Source organism: Gorilla gorilla, chromosome 8, assembly GCF_029281585.2.
Source record: "Gorilla gorilla gorilla isolate KB3781 chromosome 8, NHGRI_mGorGor1-v2.1_pri, whole genome shotgun sequence".
Lineage (NCBI taxonomy): Eukaryota > Metazoa > Chordata > Mammalia > Primates > Hominidae > Gorilla > Gorilla gorilla.
The window spans coordinates 16,967,468-16,983,934 of record NC_073232.2 but is presented as its reverse complement, the minus strand read 5'-3'; the positions used below and the strand labels follow the sequence as shown (position 1 = coordinate 16,983,934).

The window sequence follows — 16,467 nt, the reverse complement described above, 5'->3', positions numbered from 1 at the left end:
CCTGGGTTCAAGTGATTCTCCTGCCTCAACCTCCTGAGTAGCTGGGATAACAGGTGTAATTTTTGTATTTTTAGTAGAAACAGGGTTTCACCATGTTGGCCAGGCTGGTCTCGAACTCCTGATCTCAACTCATCTGTTTGCCTTGGCCTCCCAAAGTGCTGGGATTATAAGCGTGAGCCACTGTGCCCAGCCCCGGATATCTTTTTAATATTTTATAGAGACACCATCTTGCTATGTTGTCCAGACTATTCTCAAACTCCTGGCCTCAAGCGATCCTCCCGCAGTGCTGGGGTTATAGGCATGAGCTACCCTACCCAGCCCTGATAACCTTGATTTAATAGCAGTAACAACATCAAATATATTGGCCTTAAAAACTGTTTTTAAAAATTGGTTACTTATAAACATTACTTACAAACATAAGTTACTTATAAATATTATGACTAAATTCATAATATTTCCCAGGTTCCTTCACAGATGAATTTGATACATGTACTCCAAAGCACAAACACTATCACAGAGAAGGCAATTCTCTGTAGTATTACGTTCACCTGAGTAGTGCACTTAATGAAGAAAAACTCACCTGAGACGGAGCCAGCACCAAGGACCTACAGATTTCAGAAGAGATCTGGGAATAGCCTGAATAAAGATGTTAACTATTCTTCAACCAATAGCTTCCCCCAAAGAAGAAAGGATTTCTATGAAATGAACTCACAGGCCCATGAGGGAGAAGAATGGATCTAGCTTTTCATATAAATTCACTACTAGTTGCCCAGAGTCTTGTTCAATTTTAGAACAATAGGATTTCACTAATTCTTCTTAAATATAGGGTCATTTCATCCTCATTTACTGCTGGTGAGAATTTTAATTGGTATAGCCTTTTAGAAGATAATTTGGCATAATAATCTCTTAAACATTTTAAATGTTTACATTCTTTGACCTAGTAACACTGAATAAACAAAAATCTATATATGAGGATGTTGTTTCTTTATTTGTTATAGCAAAACCTTTGACAACTTAAATGTATGAAAATTGGTGACTGGAAAGATAAATGATGATACAACAGTAAAATGAAATACCATGTCATACAGACATGGGAAAATGTTCATGATCTATTAGAGGGGAGGGGATAAGCTGCTGAACAGTATGTGTAAGATAATTCTAAGTTCTTTTTCTATTTTTTTTTGAGACAGGTTCTCACTCCTATTGCCCAAGCTGGTGTGCAGTGGCATGATCACAACTCACTGTAGCCTCGATTTCCCAGGCTCAAGTGAAGCCTCAGCCTCCTGAGTACGTGGAACTAAAGGCGCATGCCACCATACCTGGCTAATTTTTCTATTTTTTGTAGAGACAGGATCTTGTCATGTTGCCCAGGCTGGTCTTGAACTCCTGGGCTCAAGTGATCTGCCCGCCTTGGCCTCCCAAAGTGCTAGGATTATAGGTGTGAGTCATCATGTCCAGCCCCTAATTTGTTTTTATAAAAATTGCTGAAATACACACGGGACAGTCAGCAGTGATTAACTCGGGGGAAGGGTGAGATGTGGGGGAAACTTCTGCTTTCTAGGTTACATATTTTGAAGCAGTTAATCTGTTCTTTGAAAGCCTATTATGTCCTGATCAGACTTTTAAGTGTTTTGCTTCTCAGATCTTCTTATGTAATCTTCATTTATTAAAATCCTAGCTACATATCCTTTTTTCCCCTGTTTCTTAGCTGAAGGTATCTTTGCTTGGGTTGAGTTATGGATCCCTGTGAATAAGGATATGGACTTCTTTCTCTCATTGGCTGCTACTGACCTGACCATTTGTGTCTAGACAAGGAGGAGATAGCCAAGCTTGAAGATGTTGAGCGGAAGTTACAAGATGCTGAGAGTTCAAGAGAATATCAAAGGAGACTTCTAGGACAAGGCCTTTCCTTGGTTTTGTTCAGTTTGGGAAACTTTTGGAGCTAAGAAGACATTTATCTTTGTTTTCAGGACACCCAGTCTGACACTATGACATAAAGAAAATCTCCCAATTCTATTAGATAGTTTTTGCCTCCATTCAAGTTACCCTAATGCCCAAAATGGCTTGAAAATGGAGGCACTGGTCTCATCATCAACATATACGAAAAAGAAGAAGAACCACGCTGGGGGAAATAATGCTGGGTTCAATTTTGGAAATGCTATTTTTGAGGTGCTGCTGGTTCACCCAGGCAGAACCTTCCAGTAACTTGGCAGATTAGTCTGACTCTTGAAGGAGAAATATGAGCTAGTAATAAAGAAATGGGAATCATCATTGCATAACAAACCTAAAGAGAAAATGAGAACATTTACGAAGAAGAAACAGAGTTACTGTACCAAGGGCAAGAAGAAAAGAAGGGGGAAAAAAAAATAAGTCCATAAAAGAAAAACAAAAGGAATCCATGGTAAGAGAGAATGAAAGGCCGGGCATGGGGGCTCATGCCTGTAATCCCAGCACTCTGGGAGGCCGAGGTGGGTGGATCACCTGAGGTCAGGAGTTTGAGGCCAGCCTGGCCAACAAGGCGAAACCCTGTCTCTACTAAAAATACAAAAATTAGCTGGGTGTGGGGGCAGGTGCCCATAGTCCCAGCTACTCGGGAGGCCAAGGCAGGAGAATCGCTTGAACCCAGGAGGCGGAGGCTGCAGTGAGCCAAGATCACACCACTGCACTCCAGCCCGGGCCACAGAGTGAGATTCCGTTTCAAAAAAAAAAAAAAGAGAGAGAGAGAGAGAGAATGAGAGACTGAGCCTAGCGTAGTACCACAAAAATCAAAGGAACAGGAAGTTTCTGAAAGGGCTTAGGGGACAGTGTCCAAACGGCAGACGGGGTTTGTACAATAAGAGCTGCTGCATGTTCTCTGGAACCGGGAATTGGGAAGCATCTAATGGTCTTAACAAGAAGCTGTAGAAAAGTTTCTAGGGCAGAAACCAGAATACAGAAGGTTTAGGAGTGAACAATTAGAAGAAAGTAAAACTAAAGAATAAGTTTTGAGAAGCAGCATGAAAAGCAGATGTTACATAGCCTTTTTCTCATACAGAGGGAAGGCTTGATGAAGGTGAGGAGGGTTAGCATGGGAGAATGAAAGGCTGGACAAAAATGAGAAAAAAGAAGAGGAAGACACAGAGGAGAGGAGCTAAGAGAGGGAACGAAGTTCCAGCCGGGGCAGGCAAGGTGGGAATGGAGGCAGCAGCTGAGGAGGGCTGACCATAGACACATACTCTTTCCTAGAGCCTGGACGACAAGCCGTGGGGGATCCAAGTAGGTTTGGAAGCCAAAAGGCAAGTCTAATCAGCTGGGGTAACATGGCGAGGCAGTTCCACATGCTGAGACTTGCGGCTACCACATTAAAAAAGACTGTGCATATTCTAAATGACAGCAGTCCTGCAGTGACGTGGATATCCACTCTAGAAGCTATGCAGGCAGGCGTGGGAAAAGCGAAGAGATGTTGCACCATGCAGCTGCAATCTTTATGTAAGTATCTGAACACAGTATAGGCCCATAACATAACAGGAAATAACAGAATGCAAAGGATTGAAACGTTCCATGTTCTTGGTAATAAAGAGTGCCTAAGTGTTTCCATCTGTAGGAAACATATTCTTTTTTTAAATGCCAGAAGTGTGAGTAGTTTGATCTTTAGGAGAAATTATAATCAGATAGCATCCAAAAGGTTTCCATGATACAGCTAAATTATCTCTGCCTGTCACAGGTTAAGGAACATTTAAATTCTGGAAGTCCACATCAGCTTTTTCTAGATAATGAATCTTAAGTACTTTCCTATATTCACTCAATTAGTGATCGTGGACCTTGATAACACTGCGGAGAGAAAGTTTCCAACTATCATTCAAATCATATCTAAAAAGGTGGTCATAAATATTTTAAAACCTAAGGGAACTAATAAGACCTGGACCCATTAAGGATAAGATCTTTTACAACAAATTAAATAAAACAATTTATTGAAGTCTGGACTCAAGATAAGCTAGATTTACTAGCTGACCTTTTATTCATTTAAAGAACAAAATTAGCTCTAATTGCATTAGAATGGAATCCAGTAAATTTTCCTGAGTCTTCTAATGCGGCATCTATGTAAGAACTGCTGTAATTGTTTACAAGTAAGATGGAAATGCTTTGATTATAATCTCTCCACTTGTTTTACTGTGTAGTAAAAGTATTTCTGAAAACCTAAAGCCAGTTTTTCTGACAGTTTACTATTTTTTCTAGTAAACATATTGCATCTTTGGTGTTAATGAATAAACAGTATTGTGCCGGGGTAAAAACTAAATTTAGAGACTATGTCATTATTCTAGGTGGTAAAAATAAGACAGTAATATAAGGAAGTCAAAAACTCCTTTTCTGGAAAAATCAGAAAAGGGATGAAGATCTATGGGTTTGGGACTGCTGAATTTGTAAGTACAGGAAGGTAGCAAGAATGACGTATCAAACTCACAACTTTTGTTGCAGTTGTTCAGAGCCTAGGAATTTCACTGGTAATGTTAGCATCTTTCCCTAGCATTAAAAATAGGTCATTTGAAAATTTTAAATACAGTCATTTAAAAATGTTAAATGTCACTTGTGAACTTCACCACAGTCATTCTTAAAATTCTTTTTGTCATTGTTGTTATTTTGCTTTTTAAAAATTTATTGATTGATTGATTGACTGATTGTTTTAGAGACAGGGTCTCACTCTGTCCCCCAGGCTGGAGTGCAGCAGTGCAATGACAGCTCACTGTAGCCTTGAGTTCCCAGGCTCAACCAATCCTCCTGCCTCAGCCTCCCAAGTAGCTGGGAGTACAGGTGCATGCCACTACGTCCAGCTCATGATGTTTAGCTTTTAACGTAGGCAAAATACCTATGAAATGTTTCAGTTTCAGTAGCAAGTTAATCAGGGAAAAATAAAACTGCAACATTCTTTAATCTTTTTTTGTGTTGTTGTTTTTAAATCAAAAGCAGACAGTTTTATTAGAAAGAAAATATTAAAAACAGAAAAGCAAAAGGCCTTCCAAGTCTGACAGGATGACGTTCTGAAATGTTCCCAAACGTTACATCTAAAGTATCCTTTTGTACACCAACTAGGTTCTTTGCCCTGCCTCCCCAGGACACTTTTATAAAAAGGCAAAACTGACAGCCTTTTCCTAACTACAATAAAACATATAAATCGCCTTTGCCTGCCTCTTGCCCCTTATTCTGGTGTGAGCCCTCCTTTCCTTCTGGAACCTACCACTTCCCCTTCTGACAGGGCAGCCTCCCTACCACAGGGGCTGCTGAAGCGAAGTCCTTCATGGGGGCTGATAACGGAGGCCCGGGAAGCGGGGCTTCGCCAGGGACTTTGAGCCCCAAGAATCACAACAGCCTGAGTGGCCAGGACCACCTCTGCCACCGCAGAGGCCAGATGAGAAGAGGAGGGTGGGCAGAGCGCTAGGATACTCGGCAAGCCTGCAGGTGGCCCCGCCGAAGTCACATCCACCCCTGCTGTTTTCCTCTCTAAGACGGTTTGATTTGGATTTCTGTTACTTGCCACCAAGAGTCTTGATTAACACAGTTCAGAAAAGGAAATAGGAGTGTTTCCACTAGAGATGAAGAGGTGCTTAAGAGCTGTCAGCACTGAGCTGTTCTTTCATGCTTTCCTCTTGGAAAGTGTGCAAAAGTCAACAAAAAATGCCTTTGGGTCACCTATAAAAACTGCTGTGGAGGACACCATCCTTGTCATCTGCTCCCACATAGAAGTTAATTTTTAAATTTACTGCCTTGAAAAACTCTCTCCTGAGAAAGTAAGACACCTTCCTTTAAAAAAAAATGTATTTCAGTCAAGCAAGATTGCTCACACCTGTAATCCCAGCACTTTGGGAAGCCAAGGCAGGTGGATCACCAGAGGTAGGAGTTTGAGACCAGTCTGGGCAACATGGTGAAACCCCATCTCTACTAAAACTACAAAAAATTAGCCGGGCATGGTGGCACATGCCTGAAATCCTAGCTACTTGGGAGGCTGAGGCCGGAGAATCACTTGAACCCGGGAGGTGGAGGTTGCAGTGAGCTGAGATCACACCACTGCACTCCGGCCTGGGCAACAGAGTGAGGGAGGCTCTGTCTCAAAAAAAAGATAAATAAATAAAAACAAATTAATTTTAAAAATGTATTTTTTTGCCCTTACTGCTAGGAAGGTATGATCATATTTGACCTACAATCATTTGCTTCTTTTTTCTTCCCTTGATCTTAGGGAAGAAGATCTATTTCTATTTCCGACTGTACTATATATACTCTCTTTACTTTCCCCTAAATTTGTTTAGACTAGGAAAAAAGTTATATATGAATAAAAAGCACTTCAAGTATAGAAAGGAAAATTCAGAAAGTGAGATAAAAACCATTTACTATTATTTCTCTAAAGAATGTTTCACTAAAATACCACCGCAAGCTTCACTCTGTTGAATGTCATTTGGCTAAATCTGGCTATATTTTAAAATATAAAATGCTTATTTTCCTTAAAAATATTTTAAATGATTATTTTTATAACTGCCCATGATTATTCTTCACTACTATTGTCAAAAAGCATTAATTGGAAAAGTTTAGATCACTCAAAGACAAGTGTCTATACATATTGATTTTAAAGATTAATGAGCAAAGCTTTAGCTCTCATTTTCATTATATATAGAAAAAATTTAGACATTACAAGTATTAAAAAGCCCCCACAAGGCGTAAGCTAAACTCTGTGAAATGCAACAACAAAAAAAGTAAATGACATGTAAAGGAAAGCATCACATTCTCAGCACTTTTGTTAGGACGAGGACTGATGATGAAGTCACTGAATTGTAAGAAATCAATCCACTTGCCACCAGAAATCAAAATGTCAGCAGAAAGAAAACTAATGCCAGAGGTAAAGTGGTTTCTGAAAAATATCTTGACATAATTTGTATATTTTGAAAAAGGAGTTATATTTGTTAAACAGAATACCTACTGTGAACTCTCAAAGGGAATTTAGAATTACCATTGATAATAATATTGTTCTCTGAAAGGCATCTCAAATGGTTCCTGTATCACCTGATCCAATATATTATGAGATATTAATTAGAGAAAACATGACCATGCATGATGGGATGTCTAGAGGGGCCCAACCAGTCACCCCTTCTCTGGCGCTTGCTGATAAAGGCAGGAGTGCTCTGAAAGCAGGAGGAGGAGGAGCTGCTCACCATGGACCTGGGCATGGGGGACCCACTGCCCGAGGGCAAGGGTGGGTGAACAGATGGAAGAGGGCGGAGGCATCCTCTTCAGTCCTTGGGAGAAGACAGCAGCAAAAGAGACGTTTGAGAAATTTGAGGGGAAGAATGCTTATTCCTCTACCCTATATTCACCCCAAAATCTTTATGCAAATTTGTATTTTTTGTTAATACTTTACCAGTGTTTCACCTTTTTTTCACAAAGCTCCTTTACCTGAATTTGAGCTTTATAGAAGAGTTGCAGGCCCTATTCAGCCAAGTCTTTCTTGACAGTTCCATCCAAACAGCCCCTGTCCCTAAAATCCATCACATTACCTTGCTCCTATTTTCTTGACAGAAATGAGGAAAAGGATGAACACTGTAAGTCAGCCAATTCTACCTACACTTGCTCAAAATGACCAAACTCAATACACAGTAAGGTGTGGAGGACAAATAACCTGGTGCCTGCTTTGCCACCTGCCCTGCCCTCCATGGTGGCTGTCACACTCACCCTGCTCCCAGCCCCAAGTCCAAGTGGGACCTCAGGATCCCATCAACAGAGTTCCAGGCGGCGGTGGCTCTGAGGCAAGCTGAAACTTACTTGCTATCCCAGCATCAAGGCAAGGCTTCTGCTAGGCTGGACCAGATATTTCAGCAATTCACTTGAATATGTTGTCTCTAGGTGTTGAGACTGTAATTTCAGGGTTAGGTTTTGGTTTTATCTTCAATATGGACTACAGGGAACTCTGGACACCCATTACTGGAAGACCTGTTAAAGAAATCTGAGGTCCTTGGAAAGTCATCTTGAATTTTAACACTATCAGGAGGAGGTCCTGGACTCACCATTGACTCCTTTAGAATACAGTTTCCAGGAATGTTAAATCAAGGGAAAAACAAGTTATTCCTGTCTTGCTTCAAGGAACAATAATAGGGAACAGAGGAAACAATCCAAGCTCAAAGTACTTTTCTGGATCAAGGGCAGAAGACATAACTGCTTTATTTAAGACTCAGAAAGTAAATACTGTCTTAAAGATCTTCCAACTAGAAGGTATAATTTGAACCCTGTAAAGCTTTTTCGTTTTTCCTAATTTCAAAAGATGATTCTGCCTGTTCTTCAGCAATAAATACCCCCCTGGACTATTCAAACTCCCTCTTTTGAATCCCAGTCTGCTCATTAATTTCACTTCAAAAGAGTATTATTCCCCCCCAAGGTGTGTGTAAACTGGGTAACCACAGGCACAGTGACAGGAATCTGTCACCTCCCTCCCCATTATCACCATGGACTAAGCCATGTATCATGCTACAACCACGGAGGATCACTGAAATTTGAATGTTACATATTTTCATGTGTCATAATACATTCTTCTTTTAATTTTTTTCCAGCCACTAAGAAATATAAAACACATTCTTAACTTGCAGGTCACAGAAAACAGGCAGTGGCCTGGATTTGGCCCACAATTTGCTGACCCCTGATTTAGAACCACCCCACCACCCCACCACCCCACCACCCCACCCCACAAAAAGCACTTTACTGAATAAGTTTTATTTTACATAAAATTCTATTACTATTAGATTTAGTCCTCTTTCTTTCTCGCTCTTTTTTAATTTAAAATGTAATCTATTTCACTTCATTTATCTCTTTGTTCATTATAAGGATTTTCTTGCATCTGCCTTTGGTCAAATGATTAATCCTTCATATAACATGGTGGTTATTACCTACATATCTGAAAGTTTACATGATATATAATATGCTTTCAAGGGCAATTTGTCTAGAATACCTGGGTATTATAATTTCCCTGATACTAGACATTTTGTTCCAAATAGGAATTCTCACATCTTTCAATATCTCAGGTGTATGAGTGATTTATTGAGGGGGAAAACAGAATAAATAATCAACAGAATGACTGAAAGATGCTTAAAGGCAGGTGAGTTGAATATAACTATCAATGCCTTTTTTTTTTTTTCATTTTTTTTCATTTTTTGAGACAGAGACTTGTTCTGTTGCCCAGGCTGGAGTTCAGTGGCATGATCTCGGCTCACTGAAAGCTCTGCCTCCCAGGTTCACACCATTCTCCTGCCTCAGCCTCCCAAGTAGCTGGGACTACAGGCGCCTGCCACCACACCTGGCTAATTTTTTGTATTTTCAGTAGAGAAGGGGTTTCACTGTGTTAGCCAGGATGGTCTCCATCTCCTGACCTTGTGATCCACCTGCCTCGGCCTACCAAAGTGCTGGGATTACAGGCGTGAGCCACCGTATCTGGCTGCCTTTTATTTTTTATTTTTAGAGACAGGATCTGGCTCTGTTGCCCAGGCTGGAGTGCAGTGGGCACGATCATAGCTCACTGCAGCCTTGAACTCCTGGCCTCAAGAGATCTTCCTGCCTCAGCCTCCCAAGTAACTGGGACTACAGGCATGGCCTACCACACCTGGCTTTTCAATGCCTTTTAACAAATCTTATTCCTCTAAAGGGTATGAGCAAGCCAAACTTCTGTGTGGGAGTCAAGATTAAGTAATGGTGAGTTACTGAGACACGGGAATAAATATAAACTGCAGGAGAAAAGTACTTGTTGAATGATGGATAACAACATCTTCCTCTTAGAGAAATGAGCCCATATGCAGAATTTGCATGGAGATGGAAGATTTACTTTGGTTGGGTCTTCTCTGAGCTCTACTGGTTAAGGGATGAGGACATTCTTCATGCTTCTGTAGGTAAGATAGGGGCACTAGGTATACCAGATAGCTGGTTTCAAAAGCACTGAATCCACAGGATTTTTGCTGCATTTCCTAGATCTCTACTGGCACAACCAAAAAGAGTAATGTGGAAATTATCCAGAGAATTTAGGTGAGAAAAACAGAAGCCATCAGATTTTCTCCTTTAAATCTTCAGAGGGGTATACACTCCCCTGGAAAACCAAGTTGCCTCTCTGCTGACATTCATCAGAATCATGCTGGACTTTTTCTTTGCACTACACGTGAACTGACAGAAGCAACAGTATCAATACATGTAACTTTTAAGATGAAATGAACCACTGAGAATACAAAGCAAATTTTCTGTCCTCTCTACTAAATAAATTCATGGCTCCTACTCTCACATTTATGGCTAAAAATTGAATGTAAATGGAATGCCTTGTAAGCCTATTTTCAACATAATATTTGATTGCAATGTAAACTGCATTTTCAGGCCTAATGGGAAAAATAAGGTTGTAGAATTTTTATCTTGTGTATTTTATTTAAATGATGCATAATATGCTTTTAGAACAAGGAGAATGATTTTCAACATGAGTTCCAAAAAAAAAAAAATCAATGTTTCATTATCTTATTAGGATCAGGTAAGAGTACTGTAGGCCTTAATGCTTCCCCAAAAAATGAACAAAAGAAAAATATCCAACAGATTAACTGTAAAGACGAGTGGGTTGATATGATGATTCCATGAAAATTAAGACAAATAAACAGCAAACGTGGGGTTTGCATTTCTAGGGCTTTCTTTAAAAAAAAGTGGACTAAGTCATCAGTTGTGACTATTACATACTGTCTCTCCAAGCCTTTGGCATTTCTTTGTTTTACAGGTACAGAATAAAACCATGTGCCATCTGAGCAAAAAGAGAATCTTTGTTCTTTGTCATGGTGACAGATACTATGTACTTGAGAAAGTGTAACATTGCATCCACCTGGGTGTAATGTGGCAGTAAGTCCATTCAGTACAGAGTTTCTTATTTTTCAGATAACTGGGACCTTAAAGACTATGCAGAAATAATGTCAGGCGCTAGTCTTTAAAAAAGAGAAAAAGAACAAGAAAAAAAAATCCTTTAAGTCAAATAAAGCAAAAAGCATTTACTCTGTGAAAGAAACCAATAAAAACTTGAAAACGAAGAGTTCTAAAAATAAAGCTTGACCCTACAGGTTCATACCTGGTAGAAGCTTATGGAATTCTAAGTCCCTTACGAAAGAGTAGAGAAGGTTAAATTTCATTTGTTTCACTCTGATTCAAAATGTTTATACTTACATCTTGTCTTGGCCAGCACCGACTCGGAGAGTTAATCTGGGGATAACTGGACTCGGGGCCAGAGCGACTGGTTCCACTTTTATCTGTGGAAGTTAGCACATTAAGGTTCAATATGGTTTTTCAACAAAAGTACCTCCTACCACTTCTCCTACTCTCCCACTCCCACAAACTGAGTTAAAAAGTTGAAGCCTTAAATATGGCTAAAATTTAGACAGAAAGACAATCTGGGCCATTCTGTACAACTGAAGGCTACCTGGCATCATGAGAAATTCTGCAAACTTTAATCATGCTATATAAATATGGTAGTTATTTCTATTTGTTTGGGTTAACTTTTGTACTTAATTATATTGTTAAAATTTTTAAACAAAAATTGCTACCTAGATCATTTCTGGTGGAGCATTTAAATAATTACCAGACTTAATATAAATAGAAAAAACTGCAATGATGTCTTCCCTATAAGATAAAAGCATCTGTTTATGGAACTTGACAAACATTAAACTCATCTTCAGTTTGCGTCATCAAATGAGAAAGTTGAAATACTAAGTGTAATTGTACCATTCAACTGTTCAATTTTTGGCTAGGGGTAAAACAATCTGAAATGCTGTAAAAGAAAACAAAAACAGGCAGGGTGTGGTGGCTCACGTCTGTAATCTCAGCACTTTGGGAGGCCTGAGGCAGGCATCACGAGGTCAGGAATTCGAGATCAGTTTGGCCAACATGGTGAAACTAAAAATACAAAAAATTAGCTGGGCGTGGTGGCAGGCGCCTGTAGTCCCAGCTACTCAGGAGGCTGAGGCAGGAGAATGGCGTGAACCCGGGAGGCGGAGCTTACAGTGAGCCGAGATCATGCCAGTGCACTCCAGCCTGGGCAACACAGCGAGACTCCGTCTCAAAAAAAAAAAAAAAAATTAGCCAGGCATGGTGGCGGGTGCCTGTAGTCCCATCTACTCAAGAGGCTGAGGCAGGAGAATCGCTTGAACTCGGGAGGTGGAGGTTGCAGTGAGCCGAGATTGTGCCACTGCACTCCACCCTGGGTGACAGAGCAAGACTCCACCTTAAAAAAAAAAAAAAAAAAGAAAGAAAGAAAGAAAACGAAAACAGATATTCTCTTTTGGAATGGATTTGTGGTGAAGGCAATGGCTGACAAATAAGATAAAGACCTCAGAAAGATCTGACCTGTTCATCAGAAGAGAACACAGAAACTAAGTCTGATGTTAAAGGGTCTCTTCACAATTGTTGGTTTGCAGATCATATAACCAACATTTTGAATTAACAAGCTAAACAAAAGCTCTGCATTTCCAAATTATTGTCTATCTCCGAGTCTTTCAGTGGGGCTGTAGGATTGGTATTTTTGGTGAGATGGTTCTTTGTTGTAAGGAACTGTCCCAAGCACTGCCAGATGTTTAATGTCACTGGTTCACTGTTAGTCACTGACTAGTTGCAACATTAATTTATGTATTTCAAGCTCAAGAATTACATCATAATTGAACAGTATAGTGGTTCTAAAGGGGAACACAGAAAATAATGATCAACATATCATAAAGTTAATATAGTACATGTAGATCAAATCTATTATTTTCTCTCATGTATTTATCTGTCTCTTCCTAGAGTTGTTTTTCAAATCCCTCAGCCCATCAAGATCTACTTCTTCGACAGCTCCCTCGCATGATGTCTGCATGCGGGAGATGCTCGGCAGACATTTGTTGAATTATCAACTTATCTTGCCCCAACCCTTTTACCTCTTAGTTATTCCACCATACATCCAGGACCAACCTAAAACCATCCCCTAGAGCACCGAGTGATGCCAAAGAACATTTTTAATTCCAGCTTCATGTATGCCTCCAATACTAGCTGTTTACCAGCTAACCCAGCCAAGGGCAGGGACCATGCGCGTTTTGCTTACTGCTATTTTCTAGTGCCTGTTTCAGGATCTGACACTAGTAAGTCTTAAGATAAGTGTAAAGCATGAATATGAAGCAATGATTTCAATCTTTAGCACTTTCAAGACTCTTCCCATGATCTTCTTTCCCGTTCTACACATCCAACTCCACAGGAAATACCGGTGAGGCCACCAGTATTGAAGGAGAGCTCCTTCAATTCCCTACAAACTTCTCTGTGCCCACAATTACACTAGCATCTGTCTTCTGCTGTCTTCTAAAGAAGCTTTCTCTATCATCTGCTTATTTACAGTATCTTCAGTCTCTCTGTTCCACGAATTATTTTCATCTCACTCTTTTTTTTTTTTTTTTTTTTTGAGACAGAGTCTTGTTCTGTTGCCAGGCTGGAGTGCAGTGGCAATCTTGGCTCACTGCAACCTCCAACTCCCAGGTTCAAGAGATTCTCCTGCCTCAGCCTCCAGAGTAGCTGGGATTACAGGCAGCCGCCACCATGCCCGGCTAATTTTTGTATTTTTAGTAGAGAATGGGTTTCGCCGTGTTGACCAGGATGGTCTCGATCTCCTGACCTCGTGATCCGCCCGCCTCGACCTCCCAAAGTGCTGGGATTACAGGTGTGAGCCACTGTGCCCGGCCTTCATCTCACTTTTAAACGTGCTCCACTCCATCTTAAACATTTTCTTAACTTCTCTTCAACCTCTAGCTAACAATTTCTCACACATTTCAATCTTCACTTCATTGTCTGTTTTCTCACTTCTTCATTCCTCAACCCTTGCCAACGTCCTCATGTCCCAGTTTTCCCATTATAGGTCTTCTCATGCTCCTTCCTTCTCCTTTACAAACTCCTCTTCTTTCACCCAACCTTACTTGGCCCTGTCCTCTTGTCATGCTACAGTTTCTTTAGTGATCTCATCCCTGCCCACAGTTTCAAAAGTAAGTTTAAAATACGTCTTCAAAATTTTGGTCTGGATTAGCACTGATTGACACTAAGGCCAAAATATGAAGATGCCTATTCAACATTTTCAACTAAATATCCTATAAGTATTTCATCTCATCACACTGAAATCTTAACTTATCAACTTGCCCACAAACCGCCCCTTCCCCCTAGCCAACTTCACTCTTGGCTGATGTCTCCTTCATTTACCTGGTCCTGCAGACAGTATGGTCCAGGGTCAAGGGTCATGACGGGGATGGGTGGTGGGTGGAGCAAGACCCATGCATAACTAGTTAGTGTTCAAGTCTCGTGTGTGTGTGTGTGTGTGTGTGTGTGTGTGTTTATGTTTGAGAAGGAATCTCACTCTGTCGCCCGGGCTGGAGATCAGTGGCACGATCTTGGCTCACCACAACCTACACCTCCTGGGTTTAAGTGATTCTCCTGCCTCAGCCTCCCGAGTAGCTGGGATTACAGGTGCATGCCACCATGCCCGGCTACTTTTTGTATTTGTATTAGAGACAGGGTTTCACCATGCTGGCTAGGGTGGTCTCAAACTCCTGATCTCGTGATCTGCCTGCCTCAGCCTCCCAAAGTGCTGGGATAACAGACGTAAGCCACCGTGCCTGGCTGTCTCCAATACATTTTTTAAATGAAGAGTTTTATATCTAAACAAATCTGAAAACAAATGGTCCAGTCTTATGAACTATTTAAGACTTCCTCATCTTTCTGTGTTATCTGTGGAAGAATAAACAAATATAACAAAAATAAACAAACATTTACAAGCTACCTATAATTTGCCAGGCATTGTGCTTGGTTATATTCCCAATGTGCTCATTAAGGTTTTTAAAAAACAAACATGTAGGGTAGATAATGTGGGTTTCATTTTACAGGTAAACTGATCATATATGGAGAAACCATTTTTCCTTTCTTTTCCATTTTGTTTTCCTTTTCTGTTCTGAGGTCACACAAATAGCAAAACTGAGATGGAATGCAGTCTTTTTGATTCAGAGAATGAAAAATTATATGAAGTTCTTATATTCTTCAACTCTAACAATTTTAGGGTTACATAGTCATCAGTGATGAGGTATTAGAAGTGATATTTCTTATTTCTTCAACTGACAACACTAGCATGTCATCATCAGTGATGAGGTATTAGAAGTGATATTTCTTATTTCTTCAACTGACAACACTAGCATGTATGCATTCCAATAACCTTTTCTTAAACTCAATTTTAAAATAAAGCTGTTTGACCTACCTTTAAAAAAATTCTGCTCTACTATTATTGAGTTGTGTGTTTGGCTCATTTTTATTACCGTAACACCCAATAATGATAACTTACACTTGTATAGCACTTGGTGAACTGTGTCCTATTTACATTATTCAACTCTATCTTCACAACTCTATAGGGTAGGTGTGGATGGTGTTATTCCCACGTAAGAGCTCAGAAGGAGTAAGTGCTTCACCTAGAGTTACAAAGTTAGTAAGTAAATGGCCTAAATCCAGGTCTCCTGACACCAAATTCATCCCCTGTTCACCCTACTGCTCCTTAACTCTCTGATGCACATTGTGAGTCCTTTTTCTGGTAATACTGATGGCTTACATGGAGCTATTCACTTTATTTGTCAATATCTCTTATGATAAATATTTGTGAGATGGCTGGGGTTAGTTGTAAATTTTGTTCTCCATGGGAGGCTAACTAGTTTATATGGAAACTGACATTAACCTTGGCCCCACCTTCACTCAACTAACCTAACTGGGTTTTCAACGCTGTCTTAAATGGCTTGGCAGGCCAAAGGAATCAAAAAATGGTCTGTTTATTATCCACTGTAAAAAAACCCTAAATAATGCAATATGTAAAAATTAAGTAAACAAAAGTGGAAACACATAAGTGAGATTTAAAATGGTATAAATGTGCCCGGAAGGCAACAGGTATTCAGTCAACTGGTTGAATGAATGAATGATTCACAACCTGCTATCTTGGCTCAAAGTTTCATCTGTAATTACAGTGTTTGTATCATCTAAACACAGATGCCTCTGACAGGAAAAGAGGGAGCTATTAATTATACCACATAACTGGGATTGTCCCAGGCAAACCAGGATATATCTAAAAACTACTTAAATACTTTTATTTCATTCCTAAAAACAAGTTAAATTATATTTAACTTGAGAAAATTCAAGGGATTGTAGAAAAAGATTAATGAGGATGCTAATAATACACATACAGAAAGTACAATTTCGAAATTAAAATTTCTTCCCGGATTTTTGTTTCCATTAACTTTATCTGTGTGCTCACCAAAATAAAAACAGAGGCATTTCCTACAATCATAAGATAATTTCTCACATGCACTTACCAAAAATAACAAACAAAAGGATGGCTTCAATCACTTAGACGACATGACTAATGCCATCTTTTAATGGCATCAAGCCAAAATCTGGGGCCACGATGAGCTTTCA

The 16,467-nt window shown here is 39.9% G+C and overlaps 1 protein-coding gene across 4 annotated transcripts in view; it reads right to left on the bottom strand.

Annotated features, from left to right (window-relative positions):
* Positions 1-16,467, bottom strand: part of TAF3 (TATA-box binding protein associated factor 3) — a 199,410-nt gene that overhangs the window by 30,222 nt on the left and 152,721 nt on the right. For all 4 annotated transcript variants that reach the window (XR_008669188.2, XM_031015617.3, XM_031015618.3 and 1 more), the window contains one exon: positions 11,185-11,267. Coding sequence is in view for 3 of the 4 variants with exons in the window: in XM_031015617.3 (XP_030871477.1) it covers positions 11,185-11,267 (83 nt within the window). In the remaining variant the exon portion in view is untranslated. The remainder of the gene's footprint in view (positions 1-11,184; positions 11,268-16,467) is intronic.